At 32.3% G+C, this 25,231-nt stretch overlaps 5 protein-coding genes across 7 annotated transcripts; 4 read left to right on the top strand and 1 right to left on the bottom strand.

Moving 5' to 3' along the window:
- Window positions 1-606: 606 nt before the first annotated feature.
- Window positions 607-4,794, top strand: LOC108780901 (monocyte to macrophage differentiation factor 2). 2 transcript variants are annotated; one of them, XM_018548735.1, is made up of 5 exons: window positions 607-1,220; window positions 3,495-3,740; window positions 3,826-4,078; window positions 4,269-4,519; window positions 4,768-4,794. In XM_018548735.1, exons 1-5 carry the CDS (start codon window positions 1,072-1,074, stop codon window positions 4,772-4,774), a joined length of 906 nt encoding a protein of 301 aa, XP_018404237.1. In that variant the 5' UTR covers window positions 607-1,071; the 3' UTR covers window positions 4,775-4,794. The 2 variants fall into 2 exon arrangements, with proteins under 2 accessions (XP_018404237.1, XP_018404236.1); XM_018548734.1 differs by having other exon boundaries at window positions 607-1,316.
- A 2,709-nt stretch (window positions 4,795-7,503) lies between these two features.
- Window positions 7,504-8,508, top strand: LOC108780832 (uncharacterized). Its single transcript, XM_018548648.1, has 3 exons — window positions 7,504-7,692; window positions 7,807-7,926; window positions 8,016-8,508. The coding sequence occupies exons 1-3, from the start codon at window positions 7,598-7,600 to the stop codon at window positions 8,506-8,508; spliced, it is 708 nt and encodes a 235-aa protein (XP_018404150.1). The 5' UTR covers window positions 7,504-7,597.
- LOC108780926 (protein KIAA0556) lies at window positions 8,385-12,287 on the top strand. Of its 2 annotated transcripts, XM_018548769.1 has the most exons (12): window positions 8,385-8,425; window positions 9,009-9,293; window positions 9,509-9,646; window positions 9,817-9,957; window positions 10,062-10,218; window positions 10,321-10,583; window positions 10,676-10,865; window positions 10,980-11,141; window positions 11,341-11,480; window positions 11,552-11,653; window positions 11,752-11,858; window positions 11,964-12,287. In XM_018548769.1, exons 2-12 carry the CDS (start codon window positions 9,291-9,293, stop codon window positions 12,067-12,069), a joined length of 1,509 nt encoding a protein of 502 aa, XP_018404271.1. In that variant the 5' UTR covers window positions 8,385-8,425; window positions 9,009-9,290; the 3' UTR covers window positions 12,070-12,287. The 2 variants fall into 2 exon arrangements, with proteins under 2 accessions (XP_018404271.1, XP_018404270.1); XM_018548768.1 differs by lacking the exon at window positions 8,385-8,425 and having other exon boundaries at window positions 8,645-9,293.
- A 1,403-nt stretch (window positions 12,288-13,690) lies between these two features.
- Window positions 13,691-16,316, bottom strand: LOC108780830 (uncharacterized). Its single transcript, XM_018548647.1, has 5 exons — window positions 16,222-16,316; window positions 15,845-16,033; window positions 15,374-15,689; window positions 15,124-15,298; window positions 13,691-13,758 (listed from the first exon to the last, which is right to left on the bottom strand). The coding sequence occupies exons 1-3, from the start codon at window positions 16,314-16,316 to the stop codon at window positions 15,401-15,403; spliced, it is 573 nt and encodes a 190-aa protein (XP_018404149.1). The 3' UTR covers window positions 13,691-13,758; window positions 15,124-15,298; window positions 15,374-15,400.
- Window positions 16,317-17,139: 823 nt separating this feature from the next.
- LOC108780829 (uncharacterized) lies at window positions 17,140-18,690 on the top strand. The gene is made up of 2 exons (XM_018548646.1): window positions 17,140-18,316; window positions 18,397-18,690. Exons 1-2 carry the CDS (start codon window positions 17,315-17,317, stop codon window positions 18,688-18,690), a joined length of 1,296 nt encoding a protein of 431 aa, XP_018404148.1. The 5' UTR covers window positions 17,140-17,314.
- The last annotated feature ends 6,541 nt before the right edge of the window (window positions 18,691-25,231 follow it).

Raw genomic sequence — 25,231 nt, 5'->3', positions numbered from 1 at the left:
CACTTTACAGATTTTACATAAATTGTCTATATTAATTTTACTCAATGTGCATACGAGTAAAATGTATATTTTTGGAGTCTCAAAAAAAGTAGCAGAAGAAGACAATATTATAATGTTTCAACAAAATCGAAGTAAAAATAAACATTGACATAAATTTGACTTAAAGTTATTAAATATTACTATTATCAACACTTACCATTTAGAGTATTGGATGGAATTACACTTCCTCCTATGTTTTTAAGCCACCCTTCACGCATAATGGCATTATTCGGCAACTTGTGGAAGCTTACTTCCTCCGGAGTACACGTTATGTTGGTGTTCTTACACGCTTTAACAATACACCGCACCATTTTACTTCAAATTTTCACTTTAATTTCAAAATAACAGGCCTGCACGTTTCTTTCAGGAGACGGCTAAAGACAGACTGAGATAGATGCTCCACGGCGCATGCATAAAAGAGACACTACTAGTTCAGTACTGCCAACCTTTCTAAGTTGGCCGCCCTATGTTTTTCGGTGACAACCGCGTTGAAAAGGGGCGTGGTTTACGAGTTCTGAGCACACCATTATACTTCCACCATGGTTTGCACCCTAATGGTCAATTTTAACGATTAGTACCTCGCGGAGCAGATTGACGCTTTTTTTTTTGTCATAGATTTTTTATTTTATTCAATAATGCATCGAATAAGCTTAATTTCACTGATTTTTGAGGCGTTGTATTGTATAATTACCAATCTTGTGTTAATGTTCATAAGAGTGGGTGGAAAGCATTGGCGCTATCGCATTCCCCTCGCATTCCCCTTGCCTGTCCTCGTCTCGTCTACAACTCGAGAAGTCGCAAACCTCGCAACAGTCGTTAAATCTTGTTACTAATAATCAGTATTGTCTGGTATTTGTCAGACGTGTTTATCGTGCATCTTTTGGTGTCTACTTCGTCAGAGCTGTTGAACGCGACGAAATTAGTGGAAATTAGTTTGTTCCGAAACAGGAGACACAAATTGACGAAGACGGCTCGTCTACTTGCTATGTCGAGTCAGTCGAGTTTAAGTTATTACGAGTCAATCAATATGCGATGGAAGACGCAGCTTGCCCGGCAGTTGTTACGCCGCCGTTAACTACATTACTATCCAAGAAACCCGTCATTGGGGGATATCCGTCAAGATCAGTCAGGATATCGATAAATACTCTTATCATTGTATCATCGTTCAAGTTTTACACTAGGTATTTACCTAACATCATGGACGGTACTTGGACCTGCCTTCATCAAGTCATTACAGCACCCATAAAAAATTTCCTGCAACTGCAACGGATCAAAGAGTAAGATGTGCAAAATACAGATTGAATACGGAATATTATAGATAACTGTGTATGTGAGAATGTTATAAAGCCAATGTTTTAAAAATCGTCATTCTGATGAGCTGTCTGTATAAACATTCAATCAATACGTGTCAACGTCTATACGTATGTTTTAAGTTTGATTCGCGTTATTTTCAATATAAAAGAGAGAATTAAAGCCAGTGGCATACGATATTTGTTTTCCTGCTGGATTAGAATCTTGCCACCGTATTAGCTGCAGTGCTGACAGTACCAGTATTGCAGCCAATTCGATGGCAAGAATCTGATCCAGCTTGCGATCCAGCAGGAAAACAAGCATTGTGTGCCACTGACTTAAGTTTCTTTCAATGTTTGCTAACTTATTATCTTAGGTAAACTCTCTGTTCCGCTCTGATTTAATCTTTGTTCTTATAGTTTTGCATTTTTGCATCCTTGGAATTCAGCTCTGGGCGTTTGGCATGTAGCATCTGTTTATGCAAAGTAATTTATAACCATGCATGAATCGATGAATAAATGTATTATCAAACAGTTGGTTATACATTAGGTATTAATTGAGTGTCTTTTATATGAGAGATCTGACAATGGACAATATGCAGTTGTTGTAATATTATTAATCAAAGCTGTGAGCACGATACTTTACTACTAGCTAAGTCTTGCCAAGTCCCAGCCCAGTTCCCAGTTACAGTATGGTTAGTAAACGGTAGCTGATATATGAATGTATGTTATACGCATGTTTTTCCATAGCTAAACTAATTGAGAATTGTCTTCTTTACTGTATAGAATAGATACATTTAAAAAAAAAAAACCAAGTTATATTTTACAATACATTCCAAAAAAAAAATATCAGATATGCACTTTAATATTATTTAATATGTAATTCCATTCATTTTTTCCTATTAACCTTGCAATCCTATTGTATTACTTGAGCTTAAGAGTGATTATGCACGTAATAAAATCTTAAGGTAATGTACCAATTTTAACGGAATGCACTAGCACTGCTCGTAGGATAACACAAGATCGATATCTTCAGGCAACATACTCTAGAGACCATTATACCGATATGGACATGCGAAAAGAAATCCTAATATGCTGTAGCATGGATTATACTTTTCTCTTAAAAGTAATTGAACAAGCAGGTATCTTATAGCAGTTATATAATGACTCGTGTGTCTCAAAAAATATATAATATATATATATATATATGCTTTTTTTCATGATATGCATGTACTTTGACATGTAATGCTTATAAGATTCTCAAAACAAGCTTTATATCACAAAAATGTATTACAATGTAGTATAATCATTTACTTTAATTTCCACCAATAAAGATTAACTTTAATCTCGGTTTAACTTACTGTTTATCTTTTTCTAATTTTTATAAGTAAAAAAAGACCAAGAGTAAATTGAACCGAGATTAAAGTTAATCTGCATTGGTGGAAATGAGCATTAATCTTTAATTTCTTATGCCTTTAATCTATTACTGCACTACTATACCATATACTATGTATATATCTAAACCTAATGTACCACAAATGATGATTTGACATAGATGACTTGGGACAGAGTGTCTTTTATTAAATTCAGTGTGGTAAGTATTCATCCATGAGATCACTAAAGAAAATTTAAAATTGAATTTTCTTTAAAGATTTATTGATTAATATCACGATTAAATTTAACAAAAATACATCCTGTCCCAAGTCGCCTCCATTTACGTTAGTATACTATATTGCAGAATTCCCTAATTTCATTATCTTCTTTGTACGGACTCGACTGCATTTCCTCTTGTATAATCTTCACTAATCTTCACTAACTTTCTTTCATTTTATATAACAATTGAGCATGTTTTTTTTATATAACATTTTATATAACAATTTTCTATAGCGTTAATGTTGACCAGCAAAATATATTGTATACGTACAAATGTGATAAAACAAATCGTTATGGAGCATTTTATTTTTGGCTTTAACATTATGTCTTTTATAGTACTTTATAACTGTAAAATATAATTGTATCATATTAAAGAGGATATATGTAAAATTCTATTATTTTTTTCAATATAATTTAAATACAATTTTATGAAAATTAATTTAGTAAACTTTACAATTAAAAAAGCAAGTGTGGGAAAAAGAACAAAATATGCAATTGTGAATTGGTTTGCAGGATAAAGTGGATGAATCCGAGAGCATGCACAAATGAGGCATATACTCCTACATCCATCGAACATATGGCAAATGTGGCAACTCATGGAATATGGGTTGTACCTTCGGTAATTGGTGGTATCGAGCTTATACGGCGTTCATCAACATGGGCACAGTTCGTTTCTGCTTGCGTATACGGCACTTCCTTGATCCTTGTCTTTGCAGTATCGACTTTTTTCCACAGTGTGCACTATTGCAATCATAACAGGTACAATTATTTAATCATAGTTTATATCTATTAATTCTTCTTTCTTTCTAATTCTTTGAGTAATTCATTGCACATAATATTTTAGACAACTAAAAGATACGTTGCATCGTTGCGATCGCGCTATGATTTACATCTTTATAGCAGCCAGTTACTTTCCATGGTTAAATATAGAACACTTCTCAGACGATGAGCTTTTATTTGCGATGCGATATGTCGTTTGGATCATGGCTATAATGGGTATCCTCTATCAGCAGATCTTTCACGAGAGATACAAGATGCTCGAAACTATTTTCTATGTGGTTATGGGTATTGGACCTAGCGTTGCGATCCTTAATGTTGTAAGTAAAGTAACATTGTATTTAGATTGCTCATATTGAATTTCATTTTCTCACTTCTCAGAAGAGAAGAATAAATATGAGAAAAAAAATATGTTTGCTCAAGCAAAGTATATTTTATATAACTTCATATGGTTTAAAGTAATCTTAATGATATCTCGATTAATTAACTGTTAATATAATATTTTTACAGTATAATTATTACAATATTACGGAATTGAAACTGGGTGGGCTGATGTATGTTCTTGGCTTAGTATTTTTCAAATCGGATGGTCGTATACCCTGTGCGCATGCAATTTGGCATCTTTTCGTTGCTGCGGCGGCTGGATTTCATTACTATGCGATTCTGAACCATGTATTTCCTGAAACAGACTCGACGAATATTCTTGGACCATCTGCCAGCGTGCCACAGTTATCTAATATACTGAAGCCTCATATAGAATTGTAAGAATTGTATACTGTTTTCTACAATATGTTTTTTCTAAATGTTCTAACTAAAATGTAGCAGTTTTGAAGGGTAAATATTTTAAATTTATGGTATATAGAGGGATATCTTTGATTCATGTCTATATATTTTCAAATTTTTGATGAAAACAAATTTATTTTTTAATCATGATTTGCGTATGTTTGTGCTGATCAATCCCAGACGTCTTCTTGTAATTATTTCGAATTTCTCTCTCTTTCTCTTTCAGTAAATAGAAACCTTGTACATACATATAATGTATATAAATGCTATAAACGTAAAAAAAGCGTAGTGAATTATGTATGTATTAAAAAGAAAAAAAAGGAAGATTTTTAAGTACCTGACGGCCATATAAGACTTCATTCATATATTGTATTATGAATGTGTTATATATCAAAGCAAAAAATCTGATATTACATTAATAGAGATATTAATGTAACACAGTTATTACTAATTACATGACGAGTTCGAATATACATTTATAGCAAATATTGTATCATTCCTATTCAATTTAGTATCAAACTTAATATTTCGACATCACTCGTGAATAATTATTAAGAAAGAAAATTTTACCATGTCTGTACTTTTCCAAATATACATGGAATATTTTTGGGAGAAATATTTTATTTTGTTTTATACTATATAAGTTTGATAAAAGCTTCTATATTAGAATCTTTACAAAGTATTAATGCCAAGTTTTACCTTAGATGAATGGAAATCAAGTTGACTGAATATGTATGTTTACTTTCTGCTAGAAGTGTCTTTCTATTTGCAGATATATTGTGCCAAAATTAAATGTAAACTCGCATATGTCTTAGGATATTTCCAATCAACTATTAATACTTTTTGAAAGAGAAACAAGTGAATATATTATTTGGATGGTACTCTACTAATTTCGTTAACATTTTAATAGGTAGTCAAAAAAAAAGGAAAAATATTGTATAGTGTACTTTACTGAAATTATAGAGCATGTTTTGAAGCATGATATGTTGAGCAATGGCCTTATTTGTAACATTATTGGGTATATATAATTGAACAAAATTATATAGGTTTATATAACAACTATGGTACTTATTGTAACGGTCAAATTATGATATGTTGTATCAAAATGTATGTTACAAAACATCTATTTGTATTTCCATATACACGTGCGCGCGCGCATGTGTGCGTGCGTGCGTGTTAATTATGTATTAAAATTAATATACATAGTAATAGACAATATTTATACGTACGTATATCATATGTGCGCGCGCGCGCGCGTGTCCATACATACAGATACAATGTATGTATGTATGCATGTATGTTCCCGGTTTATGGGGGGAAATGTAAAAACTTGCACTTAAAACAAACAAAATTTTCCTCTGAAAGTTTGCTCACAAATGCTGATATTGACTTCTTCGGTTATTGAACTATAGGAATGAATGATATCGAAATATCTGTTATTTTGTTTTGTTCTGAAGCAAAAAGTGTACGCTAATTAGCTTCAATCATTAAAACGGAGGATAATGGGTACGAAGAAATTACAGATACACGATGTCTGTCACTCATTTTTTCTTTGATAAAAGAGAGATGCAATGCGCTTATCTCTTAAGGCTTGAAGCCATCATTTTGAACAAAACATTTATTAATTACATTTTGATTGTTGTAAAATAAAGGAGATAGATACAGATGATTTCCACATTATTTATTCCTATAATTCTGTAACTTAAGAAATCAATGTCTCTTAAACGAAATGTTTGTGAATAAACTTCCATAGGAAACTTTATTTGTTTTGAGGTATTAAATTTATGTTTTAAGTTTGACAGTTTAACTTGGGACCACTGTGTATCACGCGCGAGCGCACGCGCAAATAGACGTACGTACGTAGGTATGTATATAGAATAATGTACAGTATTGACAATGTGAAATATCACGAAAGTCTTGATGTAATAAGAATATTGATTTGCAATGTATATATGTACCGTGTGATATCGCAAGGAGCAAAGTACAAAATGATTATATGTATATATCAGTTACAAGTTATTCCCTGTCTATTTTTGTTGTTGTATACTTCGTGGACCAAAGTATCGTGAGTAATATGTAACATTCTGTCATTGATATATGCAAGGTCCGATCGAATAACATGTAAAAGCGGAAACGACGTGATATCTTGTAGAAAAATATGTATACAGAATAAAATTTTTGATTTTCTGCTTACAATTAAATTATATAAATCGATAAAATCGCTGCGTAAAATATGGTGTTAAGCTACAATTCGTCGAGCGATGTGTAACGCGCAGTATCGTGTTCGTAAACAACGTTCACACGGAATCTAAAAACTCTCTATTAGGTTTAAAGAAAAATACAAATAAAGAAAATTGTTAGCGAACAAAATTTTATATCTCGCTCGACGAACCGTAGCTTAGCCGTAACAGCATACATACGCAGCGGATTTTCAAACTCAATTTTCTCGAAAACTGAGCAGATCGAAAATTTTATTCTAAATATATATATATATATATTTTTTATTTCTTTATAAGGAATCACGTTGTGTCCTACGCTTTTACATATTATTCGACCTTGTACGTATATATACTTCTTGACAATGAATATAATATCTAATGAGAAATAAAACATATATTGGTCAAAAATTACTTTTTACTTAGCAAACCTGGTCTATATTATCACAGTATAAAAATGATAACGTGCGTGCGCACATATTATATGTATATAAGTATAATCATTATACTTACAATAGTATAATATAAAATTGCATATATATAGGGGTGTCTATTCGGAAGAGTTTCCATAGTGATAGTAGCAAACAAAGCCAGAATCGAACGAGCCGACAATGGATAAGTATTTCTGACCGGTCATTATCGGTCTTGAACAATTAGTTGAGCAGTCTAGAATCTGTGCTACGTACAATCATGAAATTTAATATGTGTACGTTTTTAAAAATGAAAAAATTGCAATTGACATTTTTTCGATAAAGTAATACATAGATTACCCGTGATTCAATTTGGCGAGTCGTCATCATAAAAGTGACGTATATCAGTGGTAAAACAAGAAAATAAAGCATGGATAATGTTACGTCTGATAAGACGGAGAATAAAACTGCATCCTTGACTGCTAACGCGCTTAAAATGCCATCGTGGTTGCTGGAGATGACTGAGTATGCATTATTTCGCATATTATAATTACTTTTTACCTTTTTAAAAATATAAATATGGCATCACATTTTCCACACATACTTTTTTTTATTTTCATCTTTTATCCTTTATATCAGCAATATAGAAAGGATTAATGTAAGTAACGATACCAAATCACTAAAAATGGAAACATTTTTATTAATCGATGACCAGCATCATTTTAAAAAGATCACTATCAAGAAAGAAGATGAAGATACGTAAGATATCTATCTATCTATATATGGTATATATATTTGTAACAGCTCGTTTTTTTCACGGATACATAAAGTGATATTTTGCTTTATAGAAACAATGAACCTAGTAGCTATCAATCAAACTTAAGCCATCTTTATATCGATGCTAATATTAAGTTACAAACACCCACAAGCAAATCACTGCCGAATACACCAAAGAACGAACAAGTACAAGTTAAACGAAAAACACGCGCTTGTTCTGCCGTTGTGAATGCAAAGCATCGTACGAAGAATAATTTTCATGGATTGGATGCATATTTGGAAAAAAAACAGATGGAAAAGCATGGCATAGCATCCGGAAATTATAGCGACAATAAAACTAGCGACGAGGAATCTTACTTTGAACATCGATTATCAAATGTTTCGAATTGTGCAGATACTCGATTACATTTGTCAGATGACAATTATCTTAACGGTTCCACATTTAGTATACAGAATGAAGGAAATCCGAAATTATTATCTGGTCAATATCAAGAAATCTTGAAATCTCTCCGCCTTATGTCAAACAATTCTATTGTTAAATCATTTGTTATTCTCTTCGAATAGGTTGATGTCTACCTTGAAAGCTTACACATATAATACGTCTTATATATATGATAGAAACACGGATTAACGCGTTGTTTGCCTAACGAGCTTTTTCTTTGTGTCTTATTATTCTTACTGTACTCGCACTAAAGAAAAAGAATGATCATTATCAAAAGCATATATTGGATGAAATGTATTCTATAATCTATAAATAATACGAATAAGTAAACAGTACTGACGTATGTACGCATACATCCCGGTATATCCTTAATGAGAGTATTGTGTTGAATAGCGCGCATCTTTTACTCTACATTTATTTTTTAATTTATTTGCGTCATTTAAAATTTTATACTAGCAACATTTACTTTTTATAAGATTTAAATTAAAGCTTTAAAGATTTTTCGATAACGGGCCGATCACACTAGCAGTCGTATATGGCATTCAACGCGTTGCAATCTTCCACATATTTGTATAATAATATGCAAATACGAAATATAATTAAGTTTATATATTATTTTTAGATAAACTATACAGAAATTTTATTATTCCTGAACTACCATCCGGAGATTCGTTAGTCATTGATATTATTTCTACCTGGGGCGACAAACATTACGTAGGCCTGAATGGTATTGAAATTTTTTCAAATACTGGAGAACCAGCGAAAATAAAAGAGATACGTGCACAGACGACAAGCGTTAATCAATCACTGAACAATGATCATAATCCTTATATAATAAATAATTTAATTAATGGTATCAATCGAACGAGAGACGATGCAAATTTATGGCTAACACCTTATTCAAATGGTGACCATCATTATGTTTACATGATATTTGAATTCACGATTACTATAGCAATGATCAGAATATGGGTAGGATTTCTTATCTATTTTTTGTCAATCATAAAAAATAAAATCTGTAACTATATAGAAGTAGAATAAGTATAATGTGGAGCATGTGCAGCGCGGGTGTAAATCGGCACACTTGAATTAAAAAAAAATTACTTCCTTTCCTTCTTTCAGAATTACAATAAATCCAGAATACATTCCTTTCGAGGAGCCAAAGATGTTATTATCAAATTGAACGATATTATCATTTTTTACGGAGAAATTGCTAAAGCTTCAGGAGATGATATGGGTAGCCTTGATTCTTTTGGAGATGTAAGAAGTTTTATGTAAAAAGCTTTCTATTTTATAGAAACATTAACGTGATCTATTATAAATTAATTATACGGTAGTACGCTTATTCATACATATAATCGTACATGATAATAAATTTTGAAAGAAAAGTAAATTTTATACGTAATGCACAAAAATATTGATTGATGTAGACTATATTATTTACGACGGACGAAAATATTCTGGAATTGATATCAAAATATGATAATACATTCATAGAATTCAATAATGGGACATCAGATTGTGAAGAGAAAGAAATAATTCGCCCAATAACGGCAACGATGACCAATGACGTAAGAGAGCTGCGGTCGTTGCATCGAGATATTTTTATTTAATGACGATATGTACATACAACACGCATGTAATAAGATATACTTAATAATGGTAATCTTTTTAGATTGCTTCAGCGAGACGTAATAGTGACGAATCTATTGAAAATTCTCCCAACGCGTATACTGATAGCAAAATTGACGAAACCTGCATTCTTACTCCTCTATCTTGCAGAGAGATTCAGTTAATTATCCTTTCTAATTGGGGTTTACAGCATTTGGTTGGTAAGTAACGTAAATTACGTAAATTGAGTAAATAAGTCAAACAGCATTATAATCTCTAATCAATATGTCGTATCCGAATCTTTCTTTCGGATTTTCTTGTAGGACTTACCGGCGTAGAATTAATCGGGGATCAAGGTATAACAATCCCGTTAGTAAATGCCAACTTGCATTGTAACGCGGCTGATATGCATTTAATGAGATTAATTGACGGGCACAATGTTACAACCGAAATGGATTATATGTGGTTAGCGGATTTAACATTAAATAAGAGAATTACGATAACCGTTACTTTCGATACAGATGTGTACCTAACGGGAATTCGAATTTGGAATTACAATGCATCTTTGGAGTTGTCTTATTGTGGTGTAAGAACGCAAATAATTTAATGCATTGCTCAATAAACAAGAGAATTTATCGATCGCAACGACCAATTAAAGACATTTTCTGCTTTGCACAGGTGAAACAGTTACTAATTAAATTAGACGGTAAACAGTTGCATGACGAGAATTCTGATGATAGCTTCCTATTGAGACGCGCGCCAGGATCTTGTCATTATGATTTTGTCCAAGAAATTAGTTTCCTTAATCCACCTAATCGAGAGCAATCTTCGAATCAAATCATCGATCCAATTACAAGATCACTCGAAGGTACATGTCATTCAGAGACGGCATGTAAAGCAGGCAAGATACATAAGTGTGCGTGTGTATATGTATGTATATAGGTATAAAAAATGTCCATCATACGCACATACAACTTTTTAGAACTAGAGTCTTTCGATTCCAACTACGAAGCTCCATCGATGCCACACGGATTCGTTTATCAAATAATAATTTTCTCTACATGGGGAGACTCGTACTATGTTGGCCTCAATGGAATACAGCTATATGATAATTATGGAAACGAAATCAAATTAACTGCAGATAGTACGTTCAGTTTATACCTACAAAATTCTGCGAGAGATTCAATTACAAATTTAATTTTATACAATTTCTTTTCTTTAAAGTAGAAAAACAAGAAAATTGATAACAGAAAAAATAAAAGAGTATTTCTAATTATAATTAGTAATTGTATTTGATACTTATCGTTAAACCTGCATGATTAATACCGATCGTCTTTTGCTAGATGTAGCCGCATTTCCCGAAAGCGTCAATATAATAGAAGGAATAGATAACGATATTCGTACACCGGACAAACTTATCGATGGGATAAATGATACTCAAGATGGGCGGCATGCCTGGCTAGCTCCAATACTTCCTGGACAAGTAAGCGAAAGTGAGATGTACAAGATAATCGTCGATCAATTTCTATTTAACATTCCTAATGCGTTTCTTAGACAAATCGCGTATATTTAATATTTTATCATCCCATTATGGTATCAATGATCAAAATCTGGAATTATGGAAAAACCTCACAAAGGAGAGTTAAAGAATTTGCAGTAAGAGAAACGAATTAACTTTACACAAGTATCACGAAAACAAATTCTCTAATTTGTTTTCGAATTCATTGTATTAAAATAATATTTATATTTTGTAGATATTAGTAGATGACTTACTAGTTTATAATGGGACATTGGATAAACATAACTCATACGGATTGGTAACGTTTGTAAAGGAAAACAGCAATGAGAATCTGATAAACCGGTATGTCGCAAAAGCAATGTTATTTGCCAACAAGTGACAAAACATGAAAAAATTTGATTGTTGCATATACATACATATATATATATATATCTCATATAATTGTAGTTCAGAGCAAGAGGGTCGTCTTTTAAATTTACGAAGAAATACTTCAGGCACTAATTTATTACCGGATCCATCCCTTCGCCCGCATACATCTTTACAATTTAAATAATTGTAACGCTATATACCTATATATTTTTATACTTACCGAGATTTTCATCTTTATATTAGTGTCCCGTTTAAATAATTAATGACAGCATTAAACACACGCGCGCGCGCACGTTTATACATATATACATTTGGAGTGTTCCAAAATTCGAGGGTAATATCATTGCTGCGTGAAACTTCGTGAAAAGTTATGCGATTAAAGTGTAAAAAAAAAACCATTTTTCCTAATACAAAGTATTTTTTAAGTATAAACTTTGAAAAACAAATACATGTTCATACGTGGTTTCAAAATAAACGAAAAACAAAGGTAGATCATTCAACCACACGCAAGATAGATAATGATAGCGAATATATATGTCATATAATTTAATTAAATCTTTCGTTACATAATACACCAAACGTTTCGGCCTTAAATGTGGCCATCATCAGTGGTTGCGTACAATTCAACCATGATACAAATATAAATCTACAAGTATTTCGTACATTTGTTGTTGTTAAAAATTAAAAGAATTGTACGAGTTGTTATTTGTCGTTTACAATCTTACATATAAGAGTTCCGAATTATAAAATGAAAATTCATTTTTGTTAATTGTATTACGATTCCAATGTTATAATTTAGTAAGTGTGTTCATCTTGTTATGTTATGACTAATTATTATGTGAATATTGACGCAAATTACTCAATTTCCTTTTCCAATTAAGTTCTTCATGGATGAACGAGATTTGAGAATTTACAATCACGTTCATCTATATTCGTTGATTAAGTAAATCGGCGTTGGTAACAGTCGCCCTTATTTGCTAATTATTTGTTAATTTATATGTCAACTAAACTTTGGTCATAAATTATATATGTATTGATACTTTAATACTGATACTTTAATACTGTGCAACTCTGGAAAACTGAAGATGACTCTAATTTAAAGTCAATAATAAAATAAAACTTATTTTTTATTTTCGTAATTCTTTAAAATATTTAATATTTCGATAAGGCACTGTGTTCTCTGTTGTGTACAGACTCGTTGAAACATTGATTTGATAATTCGTTGGCCGAAACGTTTGGTGTATTATGTAACGAAAGATTTAATTAAATTATATGACATATATATTCGCTATCATTATCTATCTTGCGTGTGGTTGAATGCTCTACCTTTCGTAAACTTTCAAAGTTTAACTTAATAAGGTATGTTCTTTTTTCGATAGGAATCATCCGGAGATGGTGTCCGAATGATGTGTCTCTTTGTGGAATGTTTATAGGTGGAGATAGAATTGCAGTCTGTGCTTGATCTATTATGATTCTCTAAAATACAATATTTCGTAAATTATTTTATATTAAAAACTGACAAACAATAATTTAATGTATATGCAGCTATTTAATACCTGTAAGATTGCCAGATAACATGTTTTTTATTTGATTCGATTCTTGTAAATCACATTCTTCCACAAATTAAATATCGATGTCATCGAATGTATCATTTTGTCGCAACTGAGTGCTACAGGTTGGACTGGAATGCAATTGTGATATTGAACTATGTGAAGAACTTGCGCTACAGCTGGTATGTGTAGAACTTGAGCTAGAGCCAGGTTGTGAACAACTTTTGTTACATTCAATAGATGCATTACGTTGTTGCCTGTTACGGTTGTTATCTCTTGACTTCAATATACTTACTGACTTAACAGATATGTTCGATTTTGTACTAAAAATAAAAAGAATTTGTAATAATTAATTTAAGAAATTATCTATAACATTGGAATCGTAATACAATTAACAAAAATGAATTTTCATTTTATAATTCGGAACTCTTATATGTAAGATTGTAAACGACAAATAACAACTCGTACAATTCTTTTAATTTTTAACAACAACAAATGTACGAAATACTTGTAGATTTATATTTGTATCATGGTTGAATTGTACGCAACCACTGATGATGGCCACATTTAAGGCCGAAACGTTTGGTGTATTATGTAACGAAAGATTTAATTAAATTATATGACATATATATTCGCTATCATTATCTATCTTGCGTGTGGTTGAATGCTCTACCTTTCGTAAACTTTCAAAGTTTAACTTAATAAGGTATGTAAGTGCGTACACAATGGCAATGTTTTGAACTTAATTTCGGGACACCCTATGTGTATAAAATACACATGCACACACAAGGTATTTGGTAAAGACCATAATAACACTTAAGGATAGATTTTCTAAGAGAATAGATTTCTGAGAGCATTTTAAGACAAAAATTCTAATACCAAAATGTCAAGAATGTAATAAGACTTAAATAAATTTTAGCGAAGAATACCCCGCGCCTAAAGTTCGCGCGTTTAGGTGCGAATTTTTGGCGACATTCTTCGCTAACTTCCAATACTCACAATTAAAATGAAAACTATTCAAATCTAGTCGACATTTTCGTCTCAACATGATCGCAGGTATCTACCTTATTATTTAAGCGTTATGATGTTTATCGAACACCCTGTATATATCGCAATGTGTAATAAAATATCCATTGTATTGTCGTATATTTCAGCAATAAGTATATATTCCTTACGAATATTATTATAGATGTTATACAAAATGGGCCCGTATTCAGAACGCACTTTTATCGATAAAAGCGCGCTTTTTTATCTCTGAAATTCTATAGTATACGTGACGTAAACTGTAGCATGTTAGCGCGCCGACATCGTTTTGTTAGCGCGTTCTCTGAATACGGGCCATGATGTTTATCTCGGATCTTGTAAAAATAATAAAAATAATTGATACAAAAATTATATCATATAAAGATTAGTCTTTGATTAAATCGCAAGCATGAATATCAAATATATCACGTTTCATTTCTTTCGATGTGAATTACATGTCTAGTTATGAAAGTATTGCTCGTGGTCTTTCCATTTCTGTCAATGTAGTCAATACAGTAGTATCTTATGCTTGGTACAATCCTTCCTCGTCAGGTCCACTTGCTTTCGGGGATGATTCGTAGATTGTTTCAAACATTGACGCTCACTTATAAAATATGCGCATATATGCCTGAAATGGAACGCAGCCATGGTCTGAATATATTTACTTTCGTGGTTTTATAACGTCAGCCAAAAAAAGCAATTCTTCATAAAGCGGCCAAGACGGCTGATAAATGCACCAGTTTGACCTAGCACCAGATCTCGGTTGAGAACATCTTACTTTTTTAAAGTGGCGACCAAATATTGTTCGCAGTGTGCGAAATCTTTTTGCTGCTTCAGATCCTAAACAATTTATATTTCAGCATCAAAATTAACAACTGAAAGTTATATATTAAATTATGAAGTTTTCATTTTTACCTGTCATTTGAACTGACAAAAGTGATGCTACAGATTCCCAAGCCTTATCTCTTTGTACAGCATTACTATATGTTTTAGACTTCGACGATTTATTGGAGACATAATTTTCTTCACTTGTCCAGGTGTGAACACTTTGCAAAGAATGTTAGTCGCAAAGTTTTTATATTTTTGTATGTCCTTCTTCATGCAGTCCATTGCTATACACTTCTGACGCAACCGTACTTTTAATTTAGTATTTTCCTCTTCTACTTCTTTCAGGCGCGCTAAGAGCATGTCAACAATCGACGAGTTTGAATCTTCAACTTCTCGTCCATTTCTGAAAAACATAATATAAATAATAAAATGATTAACAAAATAAATTATAATACGTATTACAAATAGTATGGAGTATTATATGGGTTACTGTGCAATTAAAAGTGTCCAATATTCAGAATTATGGAAGACAATGTTGACATTAACAAGAATATGTACCCTTCAGTCAAGTCCATATTTTCTTCTTGTACGTTGTCTAATGCATCTACAGTCAAGTCCATGTTTTCTTCTTGTATGTTGTCTGATACATCTACAGTCAAGTCCATGTTTTCTTCTTGTACGTTGTCTGATGCGTCTACAGTATCCTTGCTGTACACGACGAGTTCAGCATAGGTTGGAACGCCAGTACTGCAAATGTCATATAGATCAGTAAAATAAAGTAAAATTTATTAATGGAATAATGATAATATAACAGCAATATTGTAATGACAAATAAATATATCGTAAAAAAATTATATTTTTCTGAACTCACTTTCTTCATTTCAGTAATATTGCATTATGAATGACACATTATGTGAATGATTTTTTATTCTTACCAAATTAATTTTTTTTGTGATTCATTGATGCAAGATTGTGGAAACGAATATATTCGCTTCTTTCGTCCACTTTGGCGGCAAAGAGTGGGGGACATATGTAGTCAGCCAATCACTTATGACCCATTGTGCACGCGCGGAATTTGACCGTGGCTTCGTCAGTTGCCTTTCTATGTATTCTGTTTTGAAATGCACTTCGCATACCCATTCTGAAGGTACATTTTGTTACAATTATTGTAATAAAAAATACGCTAATGACATGTATAATTTTAAATTGTTATATGTACACATTCATACCATGTTTAATCTGAGTATTGACATTTATGCCACAAGCCTTGAGCCATTTTCGACACAAATCGGTATCTTTTGGAAATGTATAAAACATTAAATTGTTACTAAATACACAAGAACTGCGATTTCTACAGTTCTTGATGTTTATTATACAATATTATATATGAAAAATATATACTTATTACATATTGTATCTACTAACCTCTATTATTATATTGCATATTATATTATATACATTACATATTCTGAACAAAACCTTCATATAATTCGTTTATTACTTACACAATAATTTTCTTCTTCTTTCTCTACACAATTATAGTCGTAATAACATACGCTATGCTCCAGTCACACAGCCATATTGGATTTATGTCAAATGGGTCATTTATGATTGTCTGCTCCCCACTACTTTTAGGCTACTGCGCATCCACGGGAACGACTCACCTTCTATATTTCCACCATGGTCTGAACTAGTGCACACGGTGCAATAAGTTAAAATGAAATAAACATACATTTGTTTCACTTCAACTTATTGCACCGTGTGCACTAGTTCAGATAGTGTGGAACGGAACAAAAAACAGACCCAATGACGTCGTAGACGCAGGCGCCCAGTGTTCGCTCGGGCTACGCCATGAAGTTTTGTGGTTTCATTTTTTAGGCATAAGTGGTGTCGGCTTTGACACTTTGACTGTGCTTGGTATTGTCTGCTGGTCGTGTTTACCTCGTTCAAAAGGACTAGAGCTAATTAAATTTCGAAGAAGAAGAATTATTGGACTATACATATTGAACTTTGAAACGTTCTCTTGCTATGACAGATAATATTAATGTAATTTCGAGACCGAAAGTTAGATTCTGTCAATTTTCTGACAATATACAAAACAAGACAGAGATCGTTAAAAATTGTAAACAACAATCTGGTCGGCAAACAAGTGGTCTAAGAATCAAGGAAATCGTGACTCTCGAGAAACCCATCAGAATTGTAGATCCTATACATTTTGCAAGTGTTTGTGACAGAAATACATTTTCAAGTAATTGTAATATCGACACTGTATCATTTAATTGCACTACATCTGGCAATGTCCAAAATGTATCTTTGTCCGATAAAAATATGCCGAAAGTTGAGAGTAAAATGATTTTACGTGATGCAAATAGTATTAAGAGAACAAGGAATGGTAGTAGTAAAATGTTGCAGCGACAGAACAAAAGTTTACAAGATGACGTTTTAAAAGACAGCACAAAGAGTATACAACAGAATGGTAAAGAAAATAAATTGAAAAAGTCTATATCTAATAAAAATGTGAGCAATACGACAACAAGAAACTTTCAACAATCGATTACCCGAGAGAAATTTAAATTTCCTACGAATAATATTCATATGCCAAAAGAAAATATTCAAGATTTTAAAGCATCAAAAATGACAAAGCCGCAATCTGTGTCAAACATAAAAAAAACAAATTCAACGATCGATGGCAGAATTCTTAATACAAAATCTATTTTTCCACAGTACAAAATTATGACAAGAAATAAAATATCTCCAGTTAAAAAAATTATATCGCGTAATGTATCAGGTCCTAAAATCGAAACATCTGTGGGATCAGTTTTTCGTAAAGAACAGGTTGATACAAAAATAAGTGATGGAAATGAAAGATGTATCGTTGGAATGGATGTTAGTACAGTAGAAAATTTAGTGCAACCAGAATACAATTCTATCATGTATACTGTTAATAAGCTGAAAGAACTTGAACAGCGGAAAATTGTTGTAGACATCAATCATTTGCCATTTGCACTAAAGAGTTTTCTAAATGGAAAGGTAAAATAAAGATTACACGTACATACACACACACACATTCAGACACATTTATTTATTTGAAACCATTCTTTTTGTTACAGATTTCTGCAGCACTTGATTTTCCATTGGATGAGACAATTTACAAAAATTTAGTAGATTTGAGTATCGATGAAAGACAATTACCATCCATTGTTACACGAACTAAAGATCCAGAACCACGGCAAAAAGATATAGTACCACAACTTTCTGATTTCTTTATACCCGAAGATATAAAGGAGATTTGTGAGGCTGTACATGTTAAATTTCGGACATCAAAGATTGACGATAATTGGAATGCCTTTAAAATTAGTAACAGAATACTCGAATGGAAATACAGTATAGATGATATAGATTAACGTTTATTTTTCCTCTATATAGTTTTATTCAATAAAATTGTATACAAATTTTAAACTGTGTAACATGAGCAGTGAGTAAAAAATTACAAGAAAAACATAAACTGAATATAATTACTTAATGAGTAAATACATAGAATACAAACGTAATTTCTTCTATACATACATATATGTACATATTTTTTTAACATAAGGAATAAATTATTAGGAGTATATGATGTTTTATCTGTAGGATATATTACTCATATACTGAAAGATGGAATATTATATATCTAGTCTTTCAAAAAATCATTTTTTATTTACTCGTGAAATGATATTTCTATTGATTTCCCATCAGAATCAAATTCTGATGGCATCGACACAGAATTGTTGCCATAGTATCTCTGTTGTAGACAAAGATAGATACGACATAAATTGTAATAAAGACATGTACCAGCCATTATCATTCCAATTACAACTCCAGCTATGATTATCCTATTAAAATTTCATTATACTGATTTTAATACATCTAAAGTACAATACATTTTCTAAATATAAATGTACTATGCTACATATTTACATAGTAATCCATATATCATAGCCTTCATAACTGCAACATACATTTTCGTCACAACAATACTCTGATGATTCACATAAGCCCCATACGCAGTAATGTGCAGTAGTCTGAAAATAATATATAGGAAACAAAGTATGTACATGTATATATCATGGAAATATTTTTCACTTAAAATTTATCCTAAAAATATAGCAGTTGGGATACAAAGTATTTTAAAGGTTTTTACTACGCACACATTTCAGTAAAATTAATCAAACTTATTTTATACTCTATTGTTGGTTTTATTAATGAATAAAGCGGGGAGCACAGACTTTTGCATAACGCATAAAGCATGTGCATAATGAACTTCATTGGTCCATTTTCTTATGCATGAGTCAATGGACCAATCAAATTCTTTATGTATATGGTTTATGCGTTATGCAAAAGTCTGTGCTCCCCGCTTAAGAAAGGAAAATTTACGAAAAATTCTTCGAAATACAATGTCCTATTCCTATCATATTTTAAGAGAAAATTCTCTCCATGTATAGATAATAAATATATAGATAAAAAAATTACAAATTGAAATGTAAAGATTTTGATGTAATATTAATTTTATCGATATTAACATCGATAAATAATAAATATATAATATTAATGAAATAATACTCTTTTGGTAATTTTTTAATTTAGAATAGCCACCCTGCACCTAAAATCTTAAAAATACATTTATTCAACGCGTCTTCACTCGAAAAAAATAAAAGAATCTAGCAATAAAATGCAACGATTGGTCTCGTAAATAGAGATATTAAGTGTTAAAATTCGAGATTTTATAAGTCAAGATATCAGTCATTTCGACTCGTTATGATACTTATGTATATGTAAGAATATCTATTCAATACAAAAAATTCACTGTTTTAAAAACAAAATTTACTATTTTAAAAACGACAATTCACACAGTGATTTAAAAACGACAAATCACTGCTTTAAATCAATTATTGCTTTAAATACGAAAATTCTTCGCATTAGCAGTGAATTTGTGTTTTTAAAGCAGAGAATTGTTGAATGACAGATATCTTAACCTCTAAAATCTCGAACTTTAACACTTAATATCTCAATTCACGAGACTGATCACCGCATTGTTTTGTGTCAGATTCTATCATTTTGAGTGAAAACGCGTCAAACGAGAGTATTTTTATTAAGATTTTAGGTGCGGGGGGGGGGGGGGTATTCTAAATAATTACCTTTCTTTTTTTTTTAATACAAACGTAACGTTTTTACAAATGTTTGTGATATCGATAAAATATGAGAAAATGATAACGAAAGACATAGAATTACACAATGCGAAACACATAGATATTACCGGTGAAATCGCAAAACTCCAAATTAATATAACGAAAATAGTGTTTGATTTGAGACACTCCATTGTAGTACATACTTCTCAGGCTGCTTTTACATGCAGCGTAACTTGCGTAAGCGCAACTTGCGTCAGCCAATCAAATTGTCTCAATTAGAATATGGCGTAAGCGGGGAGCACAACTTTCGCATAACGCATAAACCATATACATAAAGAATTTGATTGGTCCATTGACTCATGCATAAGAAAATGGGCCAATGAAATTCCTTATGCACACGCTTTATGCGTTATGCAAAAGTGTGTGTTGGGGATCGTAGGAGCTGATACAATGGGTGCGTTCAGCAGAAAAGAGCGCTACTAGAGCGCTCGCTGTTGTTGGTGTATTCTTCTAGACCATCCAATCAGAATTTTAAATCTGGAAGAATATATCAATAGGTGCATCCAGAAGCACGCCCGCTCATTGAGCGCTCAGTGAGCTCTTGTACCTGTTTGGTTTACATATTTAGATCTAATAGAATATGCCAATCAGATAAAAAAGCTCATTGAGCGCTTAGTGAGCGGTCGTGCTTCTGGATGCACCCAATAACAGCGAGCGCTCTAGTAGCGCTCTTTTCTGCTGAATACGCTCAATGGACTCAACAGTTGAGTGAGCGCTCGCTGTTATTGGTGTATCCTTCCAGATCTAAAATTCTAATTGGATGATCTAAAAGAACACCAATAATAGCGAGCGCTCACTCAATGATGAGTCCGCTGAACGCGCCTTAAGGCCATCCCATGTATAAAAATTTTAGTAGCAATCATAAGGTCTTCAGCAAATCGGCCAATCACAGTTTAGCGTATTAAAATGTGAGATCTTAATCTGATTGTGATTGGTCGATTTGCTTAAGACCTTACGATACTACTAAAATTTTCGTATACGTGTGATGGCCTTTAATTTGATATGGGCCTTCTACAATAAGCCATAAGTCATAAATCGGAAGAAACTAAAAATTGACGACTGTGATTGGTGCATTTCTAGCTTATGACTTATGATTTGTGACTTACGGCTTATTGTAGAAGGCCCAATACGGTTTGACTCGCTGTCTCGCTCGCTCTCGTGGTACGTAGTTCCCGCAGCTTGAAAATGGACGTTGATGCCGCTAGTGTAAAGCATTACAAGAAAAATGCCGCCATGGCCGCTCTCAGGTTTTTCTCTGGCAAAACGCATAATACATGGAAATCAACAAATCATAATCCTTTTTTTCCTCCCACTTCACGAAAGAGAAGCATTTTGATTGGTTGATTCTCTTATGCGTCATACAAAAGTGTGTGCTGTAGCCATTGAGCAACTCGTGAAAATGCATATTCTTTCTCATGACTTGGGGTCAATCACATACTTTTTCCCCTAGGGCGGAAACGTGAAAGTGAAAATTTTTTGCATGTATGTGTGTATATGTTCATACATACATTCATAAAAGTTTTCACTTTTCACGTTTCCACCCTAGAGAAAAAATTACGTGATTGACACCCAGGGTATCGATCATGAAACTTTATCCCTAGGATGAAAAGTAAAAAGTGAAAAATTTCTCCATTAACTTCAATGATAAAAATTTTCACTTTTCATCCTAGGGAAAAAGTTTCATGATCGATATCCAGATTTCTCAAGTTTCTCTTTGCAATTGGGAAACTTGTATGTATACAAGTATATATATATATATTCCTAGGATGAAAAGTAAAAAGTGAAAAATTTCTCCATTAACTTCAATGATAAAAATTTTCACTTGCAATTGGGAAACTTGTATGTATACAAGTATATATACATACATACATACATACATACATACATACATATATACATACATATGCCACAGATTTTTTGTTTACTGCGCGGACGATATTAAATTATTTCCAGATTAGTGGAATTTTCTTCTAAATTATGTTCGAAAGTGACGAGTGGATTTTTGAAGTGAGTCTTTTAGTTATATGATTATATTATAGCTTATCTGATTAATTCGTTTAATGTATTTTTCGTACTTTGTTATCAACGCACGGGCAGACAACCGGTAGAGTATCTCTCATTATTTATTTGTAAAACGATGAAATTAATGCATTTCTCATGTACTATTGTAGGATACTTTTGACGATGTTGGAGGAAACGAGGAGGAAACGAAGAAGAAATCCTACTCTTCATGTCAAAACAAGGATAAAACACCGCCCGTCAAACGGCGTAAAGTGGACAGTTGTGAGGTATTGTCAGCACATAATACCTTACTTATTCAGAAATCAACATTGGATACTATAGCAAATACCCAAGATAATGATCTTTCGTCCAAAAATAAGAACAATGATGTATCACGAGGAGATCTGTTATTAGGAATTTTCCAGAAAAATACTTCTCAAGAGACATCTAATCTTGCAAAAAGTATAGAGAAAGATTCATCAAGAACACAGAAAGAAACGCAATGTTTTCAATCTGAAATGGTTCCAAAAAAAATGTCAAAAGTGTTCCAATATAACGAGTCAAGAGATAAAAGCGACGAGTCTGTGACTAAAGTGAGACTTGATAAAGAAGTAAAATTGATTAGATTATTTCCTGGGCCAGCTGGCTTAGTATCGGATGTGGAAAATGATAACATCTCTGCTGCATCTTATTTAAGTAGTATTGAAGAATTGGAAATTAAAACGTTTTCAACCAAGCGTATTGAGATTAAGTCCCAAAATGAAAAAAACTTGTGTGGAGAAAATGCTTGGACACTTTTGTTGAATGATCTGCCAAATAATTTTTTACAGGATTATAAGATTTCTACTATTAAAGAGAAAGCAAACGCTAATCATTGTGATAGTATGAAAATTAAATTTATAGCAGGTGTATTGGATTATGTAGACTATAGTCATGACAATCCATTTGTTATACTAAAAGATTCGACGGATAGCATAGAAGGCACTATTCATCGTGACATTCCATCAATATATCCTGGCATATTAGAGCCACATATAGTTATTTTTTTATGCGATGTAGGACTATTAAAAACTACAACATACGTAGTAACAAACAAGTATCATATTCTAGTGTCTCTAGTAAATTTATTAGCTGTATATTCGGATAAAGGTCGAATTGTAAGTACACCTCTCATGGAAAGTATTATATCTCATAGTTCAAATAGTGAATTAAGTAGAATGAACAATTGTATGCTAATTTCGAAGAAACCGGATTATATTTCTGGATTACAAAAAATGAATGAAAGTCACAGGGCTCTTTTACAAACTAGCAGTTCTGTCAACTCGTCTATCAAGGATCACAAATCTGAATTAGCAAAAAATCTATCGTTACATTCGACAAATGAAAAGTACGAAAGTCGTGGGGAAATTTTGAAGAATGATAAACATTGCGAAGTTACAAATGAAATAGTTGAATATCACGACCATTCGATGGATACGAATGATTTGGACGTTTTCTTTACTACCGACTGCAACTTTACAAGTTTAAAAGACCAGAATCGTCTCAATTTGCTGCTACCAAGTATTTCGCAAACTAGCCAAATTCAGCGATGCAACTTGCAGATGCAAAATACAAAGTACTCGGAAAATACGAAAGAAAAATTGACGCTAAGTTATCCAAAGACAAAAGAGCAATACTTGCCACAAACTTTAAAGGAATACACCGATGTAAAAATTTGCGATACATATTACTCGCGTGACAATTGTTTCTCGTCTTGCAATGATGAAATATGTAGCGATTCGAATTTAAATGTGAAATTCACATTACCAGCAATAAAACGTAACGCCGAAAACTCTAATAAAACTCTGGTAAGCTATTTTACAGACAATAAGTATGACGCATATGATTCGGACGACGAGATTTTGTCACAGTTGGACGTAGATAACATCGTTGACAAACAAAAGAAAGATTGCTAAGAAGAAACGCGTGCATCTCTCTCTTTCTCTCTCTACAATAGTATACCAACATACAATGCGTTGTGTGCGAGATTGGTTTTAGATCACAATCATACTAATCGCTGATGTAACTAATGTATATGAAAAAGTGATGTTACTGATGTTAAATAGTACAAACTTGAAGATAAATGAGATTCGAATAAACCGTTATTAAAGTATTATAGAATATACTATGATATATATGTGTGTGATAAATGTACTCCTACTCCAGAGATATTGCAGATAAAGCTGTTTGCGAGATCATGCGCGTTTGTAATATTATCTCTTACTTTTGGGTTCATAAAACATTATCCATCTAAAGTCGCGTCGTAAAAGTTAATATATGTATATAATTATGTAGATCTTGATAGCAAAGTGGGTCCTATACGATTCAATCGGTCACTTACTGCACGAGAAAAAAGAATGTTAGCTGCGTATATGCATTGTAGTTTTATAACGTTGTAAAACTATAATGCATATAATACATACGAATGTGTATTACATATGAAATACGTAAACAGTATGTATTCGTATATCTAATTGTATAAGTCTTCGTCGAAAACAGGACAAAGCGTGTGGTTGTGATTACGTAATGTGATAGGTATATGTATAACGATTATAACGCGAATGCACGGTCACACCATCGTTTTATCTGCTACATTCAGGTACTGAAATTGATTAAACTCATTCGCAGATACTCAAATTAAATTAAGGACGAGAGAGAGAGAGAGGGGGGGGGGGGG

This window comes from Cyphomyrmex costatus, unplaced genomic scaffold, assembly GCF_001594065.2.
Source record: "Cyphomyrmex costatus isolate MS0001 unplaced genomic scaffold, Ccosl1.0 scaffold75, whole genome shotgun sequence".
NCBI classification, from domain to species: domain Eukaryota; kingdom Metazoa; phylum Arthropoda; class Insecta; order Hymenoptera; family Formicidae; genus Cyphomyrmex; species Cyphomyrmex costatus.
The sequence above is the reverse complement of the archived record's forward strand: the minus strand, read 5'-3'. Positions and strand labels throughout refer to the sequence as shown.

Excerpts from the sequence above, each read along its gene's own strand:
- LOC108780926 (XM_018548769.1), top strand. Across the intron at positions 10,584-10,675 it reads TGGAGTTGTCTTATTGTGGT|GTGAAACAGTTACTAATTAA; the intron begins GTAAGAACGCAA and ends TGCTTTGCACAG. Across the intron at positions 10,866-10,979 it reads AATTACAAGATCACTCGAAG|AACTAGAGTCTTTCGATTCC; the intron begins GTACATGTCATT and ends ACAACTTTTTAG.
- LOC108780901 (XM_018548734.1), top strand. The coding sequence starts at position 1,072 with ATGGAAGACGCAGCTTGCCCGGCAGTTGTTACGCCGCCGTTAACTACA. Across the intron at positions 1,317-3,494 it reads CAACTGCAACGGATCAAAGA|GATAAAGTGGATGAATCCGA; the intron begins GTAAGATGTGCA and ends ATTGGTTTGCAG. Across the intron at positions 3,741-3,825 it reads CACTATTGCAATCATAACAG|ACAACTAAAAGATACGTTGC; the intron begins GTACAATTATTT and ends ATAATATTTTAG.
- LOC108780830 (XM_018548647.1), bottom strand. The coding sequence starts at position 16,316 with ATGTCCCCCACTCTTTGCCGCCAAAGTGGACGAAAGAAGCGAATATAT. Across the intron at positions 16,034-16,221 it reads TCACAAAAAAAATTAATTTG|TACTGGCGTTCCAACCTATG; the intron begins GTAAGAATAAAA and ends TGACATTTGCAG. Across the intron at positions 15,690-15,844 it reads AATATGGACTTGACTGAAGG|AAATGGACGAGAAGTTGAAG; the intron begins GTACATATTCTT and ends TATGTTTTTCAG.
- LOC108780832 (XM_018548648.1), top strand. The coding sequence starts at position 7,598 with ATGGATAATGTTACGTCTGATAAGACGGAGAATAAAACTGCATCCTTG. Across the intron at positions 7,693-7,806 it reads TGGTTGCTGGAGATGACTGA|CAATATAGAAAGGATTAATG; the intron begins GTATGCATTATT and ends CCTTTATATCAG. Across the intron at positions 7,927-8,015 it reads AAGAAAGAAGATGAAGATAC|AAACAATGAACCTAGTAGCT; the intron begins GTAAGATATCTA and ends TTTGCTTTATAG.
- LOC108780829 (XM_018548646.1), top strand. The coding sequence starts at position 17,315 with ATGACAGATAATATTAATGTAATTTCGAGACCGAAAGTTAGATTCTGT. Across the intron at positions 18,317-18,396 it reads AGAGTTTTCTAAATGGAAAG|ATTTCTGCAGCACTTGATTT; the intron begins GTAAAATAAAGA and ends TTTTTGTTACAG.